The sequence below is a fragment of the Hirundo rustica genome, chromosome 2, assembly GCF_015227805.2.
Source record: "Hirundo rustica isolate bHirRus1 chromosome 2, bHirRus1.pri.v3, whole genome shotgun sequence".
In the NCBI taxonomy this organism is placed as follows: Eukaryota; Metazoa; Chordata; class Aves; order Passeriformes; family Hirundinidae; genus Hirundo; species Hirundo rustica.
The window spans coordinates 43,519,152-43,529,280 of record NC_053451.1 but is presented as its reverse complement, the minus strand read 5'-3'; the positions used below and the strand labels follow the sequence as shown (position 1 = coordinate 43,529,280).

Here is a 10,129-nt window from a genome sequence, read left to right as displayed (position 1 = left end):
TCCACTTCCTAACTGGGATTGACCAAATCTTAATTTGCAAAGTTTGTGTTTTCTTATTAAATATTTTCTGGGTGGGTTGTTGTTGTTGTTGTTGTTGTTTTTAAATTTGGCTACCAAGTAAGATTTATCTAATTTCTGTAATTTCTGGGGTTTTAATTCTGTTGTCACTATTCATGCTTCCTTGGGAGAAAAAGAATATACACGCACTGAACTATAACCCATTCTATAGCTTATTCAAGCTGTTACTTACATGTCATGTTGCAAAGCACCTGAAAAGAAAATTATGCATTTTGACAAATTATCATTTTATCAGACATTTCTACCCACTGCAAGCCTGTAGTGAGAAGATACAGTAGTGATTTAATATACCATAAAGACAGACAGTTTGAAAGTACATGTTAACCTACATTTTTAAGAATTACAAATAAGACAACTATGTGCACAGTACTTTAAAATGTAGTGAACTTCTCTTCTAGTTGCATTGCCAATACCAGTTCCTCACACAGTTGAATCTGGTTAAAAGCTGTATTCCCAGTGTAATAAATGTGACACCACAGGTACAACATTGGCAACAGAGATTAAGGCTCTGTTCTGATGGTTGTTTATTTCTCTGTGTACACCTCCCCTCCACTGCCCTCTTCTCCCAGCCCTTTTCCCCCAGTACAACCTATTTTTTGATACAGAATGAAAAAGCTCATAGGCTCCTGAGTATTCAGGAAGGAAAAAATTAAGATACAAGATTTTAACCTAAAATAATGAAATATGCAATGAAATGTAGATTCACAGCAATACCTGACACTTACAAGGCTGTTTTAATTTTTTTTATTTTATTGTTATTTGGGTATGTCAGAAGAAACCAGTATCCACATCCTATAGTGCTAAACACTCAAAACCAGGTAGCACACAGAGGATAGAGTCCAGGACTGAAGATTATATAGACTGATTTGGTCTCAGCAGCCTTTGTGAATTTGAGGAAGATCATCTCTATATTTGAGATACAGGTGAGGCACAAAACCCACAAATGCCTTGCTCAGAAACACACAGTGAATCAGTGGTAGACTTCGGGGCTGTTGACTCCCCAGTCACTGACTCATGTAATTAAATAAATTAATTAAACAACAAAAAGATCTTCTGAGATGCACAACATAAGCCTCATATCATAAGGGAATCAGTGTCAAATGCACACAGCCTGATTCTTCACTACCTTTTGGCATCTCTAGTCATGTTTACTTTGTAAAGAGAGCTTAAAATACCCTCCAAACAAAGTTGATTTGGTGTCAATACATGTAGTTTAATAGAGAATCAGGCTCACAGCAATTACTCTGTGGCATGCTGAGACTAGAATTAACTGTTCTATTTGCTAATGAATTAAGGCTGATTCCTGTTTATATTAAGGCCTCTGTATCCTTCCATGACAGTGTAACTGTGCCTCAGTGCAAGTAAGACTCAGGCTTTAGAAAAACTTAAACTTTTAGTTCCCTTTGAAGTCAATGTCCCTAAATGTATAAAGTCACTGGAACCAAACAACCTGTCCCCATACTACAAACTATTTGAAAAAGGATTGTAAAAGACTGTAAAAGTAACCTGAGACAAAACCAATCTTATGCTTGTTGAAGAAGAAAATTAGATTAGATAGACTTGTTGCCTGATCTTGAAAAAGGAGAATTGTACATGATAACACACTTTTATATGAAGATATCTGGCTTGATGTTTGGTGGTTATGAGTATGCCAGATAAATTGTAGATGTTTATTAACTCTGGAGATCAAGTCATCATTTATACTACTACAATAAAATAGAAATAGATTTATTTGGTATTTACGTGCTAGACCTAGTTTGCATAAAGCTAGTGTGTGTTATATTCAGAGGAGCAGGAAGATGATTCCAAGCTCAGTAAAATGCTACATGATCACAGATTTCTCCTACTGTTGTTGGTATTAAAAGCTATTATGAGTTTCTTTCTTAGAATAGGAGTTCTCTAACTTTGCTCCCTGTAGATGAGCATTATTTTAGAAATTCTTTCTTCTCCAAATGCTCTATTTGCAACGGTTTTAGTTTAAAACCTCCCATTTTTAAACAACAGTTTAACATTTGCTGGCTAAGAATAAAACTGTCCTTGCCCTATTCAAATGTAAGGCCTGGGTTCCCATGGGTTGCAGCACTTTTTAACCTTTTTTACTTCTAGTTAGAAGTAGGTTTGTTTTTTAAAGCTAATATGGAATTTGTTTGTGTAACTTAACATAATTCCGTAGGCATCAGTGTGACGATGAAAGTTACCCAGCTGAGGATCTGCCGCTGAAATGTAACTCCAGTGGTTGGGAAGCTGTTTAGTATACAAGTCAAATAACAGCTGGATCATATGTTCCATAACATCATATGTGATGTTATGTTTAGTTTCATTGGCAATTCAGAAAATATTTAATAATAAATTCCATTGTTTCTATTCCCCATTTTTGTATACAAATAAATCATCTTTTCTAAAACATTCTTTTTCTTTAGTAAGGCTTGTATTCATTGTCATATCAAAAGTGTTCGCTATTGGAGTAATCTTTCAGTTTGCTTTCCTTAGAGTTATCTTTATTATCAAATTCTACAGCATTCTAAACTTTAATGGTCATTAGCAACCCTGCACTTGAATCACATTTAAAAAGTATAAGGTATAATATTTTCTTGTCTAAAGCTAAGGCAGGATGAATAAAAGTAATGAGCTCATTTGATCCTCATCTAACAAGACTTGATTTTAAACAGTATTCAAAATACAAAGCCCGTGTGAGGATGTTGTCATGATAATTATTGCACTTTCTCAGTCTTGCTATAGAATTAGTTTTCCCTTTAGCAATATATAATTTATTTTCCTGAAGACCACATGAAGTTATTGTACTCTGTAAAGAAAAAAAGCACTTAAAGTGTTATGGATCATAACCTAGACAGAAGGATATAAAACCAAATTACCGTTCTATGATTCAGCTATGCCATGATCTAATATTGTTTCAAAATTATTTTTCTGTCATTTAGATTGGCATTATCTTCTAATCACCCCATGGGCTCTTTGGCATGCTACAAACTCAGCAGATGCACTGTCTCCTGGGCTTTACAGCTTCTTCTGATGAGTGTACAACATTTGGAACAAAGCCGCTCTTGACGCCTTCCCATCCATCTTGTATTGAGATTTCTCCATTTTTTACAAGTTCATAGATGTCTCGTGTAAGAATTGTAAAGGACTCTTCAACATTTGTGGCATCTTTTGCTGAAGTTTCTATATATTTCATACCACAGTCAGATGACAGTTTTTCTGCCTCTTCTCTAGTAACCTCACGCTGTGACACTAAGTCGCATTTGTGTCCTACTAACAGGAACACAATCTGAAAGGGCTGCACGTGCATTTTTGCTTCTTCCAGCCAGTCCTTCACATGTTCAAAAGATCTTCGATTTGTGATGTCAAATACTAGTAGGCCACCCACAGAATTGCGATAATAAGAGCGTGTTATTGATCTGTGAAGGGGGAAAAAAAGAAAGGAAATTTAAAATGCATTTTCACTTTATTCATAAGCGATTACTTTTCCATATGGCAATGTGTTTTTATCTTTTGCAAGTTTTATTAAATAACTTTCCTTTTTAAAAGCTGATTGAAATGTATTAATTTATCTACTAAACTACTATTTTTTTCCTTCATTCAAAATTCACTTTCTAAACATTCCTGAACCTCTAGGGTAAATATTGAATGCTGAGTTATTCTGTAAAGTTGTCTCTATTAGCAAACTGTGGGACATGTTCACAGAAGAAAATATATATACTTTTGGTGTAAAGTCTGAGTCCTTCAGCTTCGTATAAAAATGCACTTCCCTTTGTTCTAATCAATTATTTCAGACTGAAATATGTATTTCACATATATCACATATGTCAAGAAACCTGGTGCCCAAACCTGCCAATGTTCAAGCATATCCTTTTGCATTCCTTGCAGAAACATTCTTTAAAAGAATGTTTATACAGATAATCATAACTCTTTGTGCTTGCAGAAGTCAACAGGTAGCAGGCAGAGAAAGGAAACTCCCTGAACAAAACTGTCCAAAAGTTCTGGGTGAGCTGGGCAAACACACAGTTATTACAGGCAAGGGACAAATCTACCTCCAGCATCTCTCTCACACAGAGGCTGAAAAGCTCTTTATATTTTATATATTTACAATTTTTTGGCATGAGAGCTGGCAAGAGTTATGGCAGAAGTTTTCTATTTCTGAGCCCCCTAAGCTCCAGACACTGGAAGGAATTTTGGAAGTAGGAAACTCTTCTTCTGGTTGAAAAAAGTGCTCAAATGTGCTCGAGGATAAGTGCTTTAATGTGCTCTAGAATAAGGGGGGGAAAAAAGTTAGAATGTAGAGAATGAGAGTGAAAGATGCAGGAACTAAACAATTATTTTAAGTCTCTAATCTTGAGCAGTAGGAGAGAACGGAGAAGGTGAGAAGAGACATTTTAAAGGAAGTGACAGCCTAACAAGGAATGTACACAAGCACTTGCTGCTGGCATAAATACATAGCTGGTGTATATATAGGTATTCTCCAAATGGAATGAGAAGCACAAACTCTAAACAGTCATTATTTGAAATCATAAGCTAAGGATTAATTCCATTCTATCTCATGGTTGTGAAGAGGATGCTGGTGCCAAAACCTCAAAACTTTAGGATGCAGGATGGACTGTACACAACAGCACAACTTTCTAAAACAGTAGCTCCCTCCAGTTCTCAGTTCATCACATTTCACAGAATTTTTGATAACAATTTGAACAGACAGGTATGATTAGCAGCAATTGACCTATTACAGATAGGTAGGGGCATAGATAAAGAAGACTTAGATTTCTTGGCATATCTAAATTCATTTAGCCAGAGCAAACAGCATTTGAAATAGTTTTATTTAGATAAGAGGGAGGAACTGTTTCTCCTAATGCTTAGATCTTTTCTACATTCCCAGCAAGAGAGTCCATGCAGTGTCCCTCTGAATGTGAAGACAACAGGATCTTTACCTCAGATTAATTCAAAAGGCTTGGATATGAAAAATGACACACTGTTTCACAAAATTGTTTAAGACCATAAGTGAGGAGTGTCACATTTTGTGAATTATTAAATACAGGTGCCATAAGGATCTATTTCTGATTCTCTTAACCATTGATTTTTCCTCTAGAGTGACAGCAAGCATAAATAAAGGCAGAAAAATAATTCAGGTAGTTCTAGTAAGGGCAAATGTGGATGAAAAAAAAGGGATTTGATATGGAGAATTGAAAGCTAATACAACCTACTTTCATTAAAAAAAACCAAACAAACAATCAAAAACCAAAAAAGCCAAACAATCCTGCCCCCATCCCAAACCTTGAAAACAAAGAAATGCATTAGCCAGGAAAGAAACTAGGTTGGTATTGAAAATGTAATGCATCACCTGCCAAGTATTTCTATATAAAAAGATCATGTTATCTATGAACTGGAGTACTGAAATGCAGCCCTCTGTGTATTTTCTGTCGCTTATACACAGCAGCAGTCAGTACCCTCATCTCTTGCAAGTCCCTTCTACAGATATGTGCTAATTTACAGTAGCTGATGATCTAAGCCATTATATTGAATTATGTGTAAGTATTGCTTTTAATGGAGATGACTAAAAAGTATCCTGTAACTTTGTAGTGTATATCATAAAAACTGGGTGAATATATTGGAGAGACAAGAGTAATTTTTTTCTCTATTTCTTGTATGTATAATTTAAAACTAGTTTCCTCATTACCAAAAAAAAAAAAAAAATTGTAGAGAGGCTTTAGAAAACAGCAACTCAAGGAGAAAAAAAAAAAAAAGCATTACAAAATTTTTGGATACAAACAATATCATCTTATGTAGTTTTCTAAAATCTTCTTACACTTCATTAATCAGCAGTGCCCTGGCAGCCAGGAGAGCCAACCCTGTCCTGGGGACATCAGGCACAGCATGGCCAGCCGGGCAAGGGAGGGGATGTCCCGCTCTGCTCTGAGCTGGGGCAGCCTCACCTCCAGTGCTGGGGGCAGTTCTGGGTGCCACAAGGTAAGAAAGACATGGAACTCTTGGAGAGTGTCCAAAGGAGAGCAATGATGATGGTGAAGGGTCTGGAGGGGAAACCATATGAGGAGTGGCTGAGGTCACTCGGTGTGTTCAGCCTGGAGGAGACTGAGGGCAGACCTCAGTGCAGTGTGCAGCTTCCTTGTGAGGGGAAGAGGAGGGACAGGCACTGATCTCTGCTCTGTGGCGACAGTGACAGGACCTGAGGGAATGGCCTGAAGCTGTGTCAGGGGAGGTTTGGGTTGGATATCAGGAGAAGGTTCTTCACCCAGAGGGTGTTTGGGCACTGGAACAGGCTCCCAGGGAAGTGGTCACAGAAACAGCCTGACAGTTCAAGAAGCATATCTGGACAATGTTTTCTGGCACATGGTGTGATTCTTGGGGTCATCCTGTGCAGAGCCAGGAGTTGGACTTCGATGATCTGTGTGGGTCCCTTCCAATTCAGGATATTCTATGATTCTATGATTCCTTGTATAATCACTTTAGACTATGGCTTTAGGGAGGCTTTAAGTCAGTCACAGTGCTTCTTTTTCATTATGATCTTACTGATCTTTACCACATGAACCAAACTTTCACTAAAAGCTTTATCTAATTTTGAAGAGTTATTTTTATACTATGACTAAAGACTACATTGTAATGGTATTAATTTTGAAAAGACATATTGCTTACTGAAAAAGAATAGGAGAGTGTTGTATTTTAAAGATATACTAGAAACAGAATTTATTTAATATCTTGGTCTACTAAAAAAGGGGGTTAATGGAAGCATCCCCACAATATTTTGCCCCTACTGAAATGAACTGTCAATCTTAGCACCACTACTGAGCATTTTATGGCATTGGAGGTTTCATGATTTAAAGATACTATTGGATTTAAATATGGGAAAATTAAATAAACAAACAAAACCCATAGCAAAGCAGATGATTTCAACCACAGATGAAGAAGCAGATTGCTCTAAATGATTGATCTGAAGATAGAAAGAAACTGAGGATGTGCCTTTCATGTATATTAATCTGCACTACAGACCTGAGTCTATACTAAGCAAGTTTGTAGGTTCTTGTTCTAGTAAGATGTTAAAGGTGCTACTGATTATGTTCTTGTTGTCCATGTGGCACCTCAGACAGTGGGAGATTCTGCTTAGTGATGCCTGACTGATGTCCAAATAAATATATTCAATAGCTGCTATTTCAGGGCATGTTAAAAATTATTTCTACGTCAATGCATGAAATCCAGTTCAATTACGGAATCATCAATGAACTAGGGACATGTAAGAATTTTTCCCAAATAATTCCTCCAAGGAAGTACATGACATCTTCCAAGACAGTGTGGTGGCAGCTGTGTCACACCTTCCATTTCCCCTGGGAATGTCCCTAATGCCTGGGACCAAAAGAAGGGGGTTATTATGCAGCCAGTAGTTTGCCCTGCATGCAGAGAACTCCCTGGGGAGCTTTAAAGACAGGTTTTGCCTCCTCTAAAATCCCAATGCACGTGAGCCAGAGCAGAATCGGAAATCAGACCTGCAAACTGCTTGGTGTTCCCCAGTATTAGATAACTTCTTTCAGCAATTAGCTCCTCCCTAAGATCATCTTTGCTTGTGAGCTGTATTGTTCTCCATTAGCAGAGAACAGAATGCAACATTGTAACCTGTGGTGTAATGTTGTAAAATATTTATCATTTATTTGACTAAACGTAAAACAGACTATACAATAAACACTATGATATTTAGTACACCAACTGGCAAGAAAGTCTTAGCAGAAAAACAAATACAAATATTTAAAACTTTCTTCAGGCTGTACCTTCTGAATATTAGAAAAAACACAGAGGTAAATTTAAGAGCAGCTGGCTGCATGACTCATCAGTATACAATCCCTGAGCATTCCCGGGTTAAAGGATTGCCATCATTTGATTTTAAATGTATGCAAGATTCTGTGCATTTGCATTTCTTCCAGTCGAGTGTCTTGTCACGGGCCATTCTTGCTATTTGTCAGCAAATTTAAAATAAAGGGTTTATACACTCTTAGTCACTTATTTACAAGTATTCTACATTCTGTCTGGAATGCACAGGGTGAATTTCTAGGGTGAAAAATGCTGAGAGTTTTCCATTAACACTGTTAATTTCTTTGCTAGCCTACCTGCAAAAACACATCTGAAGCTGTGACTCATGCAAGCCCAGTAAAGTTGTTTGTTGTGTTACTCTAATGCTTATTATAAAGAAAAGTAAGTTGTTGTCCCCCAGTAAAACAGTGCAAACCCACCTCTTCAGCTGAGTATGGGAATCTGCACAACTGTTGCAACAGAAGACAAGGGAGTACAGAGGAATTGATTGTGGCCAGTGAAGGCACCCATATCAATCCTCCTGCTAGCATTCCAGTAACAACAGGTGTGTGGGCCAGGCACATGGAGATGGGCTATGCATTTGCATAGCCCATCTCCATGAATTCTTACCTATGGAACCCGAAGTCCAAGCTAAATCCATGCACAACTTGCCTGAAATGGCAAGCACTACAGATACAACAGAGACCCAAGAGTGAGTGAGTGACAGTAGCGACTTGTAAACTGGGAAATGACTGAGACTTTTCTGGGGGAGGAAAAGAGGGTGGTTTAACTACTGTTTGTAACAGAGGGGAGAGAGTATTTAATACTCAGCACAGCATTTGAGCTAGTTTAGATACATTATAAATGGCAGCAGTATTAGTGAAGGCTCCTGGCAATAATCAGTGCACAGCAGGTGCAGAAGGTGGATAAAACACTAGTAAGAGGCTGTAGCTGGCTGTGCAGTGGCTTCCACACTGCCAGGGCTGCACTGGTGTGGACAGTGTTGCCGTGCTGGAAGGAGGAAGAGCTGGGAGGTGGCCTGGTCTCCAGATTGCATGGGAGAGTTAATGGCAGAGCAAAATATTGCAGGGGAGGATGAGTTTGGAGGTGATGACAAAGTAAGAAATGCAGAGCTGGGCAGAGGCCTCTTGCAGCAAAGAAAGAAAAAAAACCAAGATGTGGAGGAAGGATTGCTATGTTAGGTCCAGGACTTCAGGAAAAGATGAGGGAGGGAAGAAGAAACAGGACAAGGCCACTTGTTACCCTATAGTGAGAGCTGGGAGGAGAAGGGTAGCTGTAGCCTGGTGCATCTGAAGGAAGAGGGTGGGGAAGGAAACTCCTGGGAAGGAACTCGTGGGCAGTGGGGCAAGAAGGACGGTGGGCCACAGGGCGAGGACTACTGGCAGGCAATGGGGTAGAGGACAGTTTGGGGCACAGCAAACAAATGGGTGCAGGGAAATGTGCTGGGGGGCAAGACGAAGTCCTTGGCGCCAGAGATGTGTCGGATGAGGAGGGCACAAGGCCAGGAGGGCAGCAGGGTGTGCCCGGAGGTCGGCAGGGTTGGGGAGCGTGCGGGAGGGGGTGTGGGTGAGATCCCAGGTCCTGTACCTGAATCGCTCCTGCCCCGCCGTGTCCCAGAGCTGCAGCTTGACCCTCTTGCCGGGCTCGATCTCCACCAGCCGGGAGAAGAAGTCCACCCCCACGGTGGGGTCGGAGTGCAGCGGCCCCGGGAAGCGGCCCTCGGTGAAGCGGTGCAAGAGGCAGGACTTGCCCACGGTGGAGTCTCCCAGCACGATCAGCCGGAACTGGTAGATCCAGATCGCCGCGTCCATGGCGGCCCCGGCCTGGCCCGGCTCCGCCTTGGGGCTTTTCCTGGGGCTCCTGCGCGGCCGGTGCCTGCACCGCGCCCCGATCGCCCCCACGCCCGGCATCGGCGCGGCGGGCGGGCGGCGGCGGGCGCTGCGCGGGGCCCGGGGCGCCGCTCCCGCCGGGGCAGCGCGGAGCCCCCGAGCCCGCCGCTCCGGGCGGGGGCCGGCGGCCGCGTACCCCCGCCCCGCTCCCGGGGCTCCGCGCCGTGGTCCCCGCCGGCTGCCCGGGCGGGGCGGGGCGGGCGCTGTCCCTTCAGCACCGCGCTGCCCCGCTCCGGCCGCGGCTCCGCGCCCCGCTGCCCCGGCCGCTCCCGCCGCCCCGCCGCCGCCGCCGGTGCGCGCCGGGGCCGCCTCTGCCGCCCGCTGGGCGGTGGCGAGGCCGAGCC

General features: G+C 41.5%; 1 protein-coding gene across 1 annotated transcript; it reads right to left on the bottom strand.

The window, feature by feature from the left end:
• Positions 1-439: 439 nt before the first annotated feature.
• On the bottom strand, positions 440-9,806 carry RAB39A (RAB39A, member RAS oncogene family). Its single transcript, XM_040055455.2, has 2 exons — positions 9,484-9,806; positions 440-3,491 (listed from the first exon to the last, which is right to left on the bottom strand). Exons 1-2 carry the CDS (start codon positions 9,804-9,806, stop codon positions 3,065-3,067), a joined length of 750 nt encoding a protein of 249 aa, XP_039911389.1. The 3' UTR covers positions 440-3,064.
• Positions 9,807-10,129: the final 323 nt, after the last annotated feature.

Excerpts from the sequence above, each read along its gene's own strand:
- RAB39A (XM_040055455.2), bottom strand. The coding sequence starts at position 9,806 with ATGCCGGGCGTGGGGGCGATCGGGGCGCGGTGCAGGCACCGGCCGCGC. Across the intron at positions 3,492-9,483 it reads GCGGGGCAGGAGCGATTCAG|ATCAATAACACGCTCTTATT; the intron begins GTACAGGACCTG and ends CCCCCTTCACAG.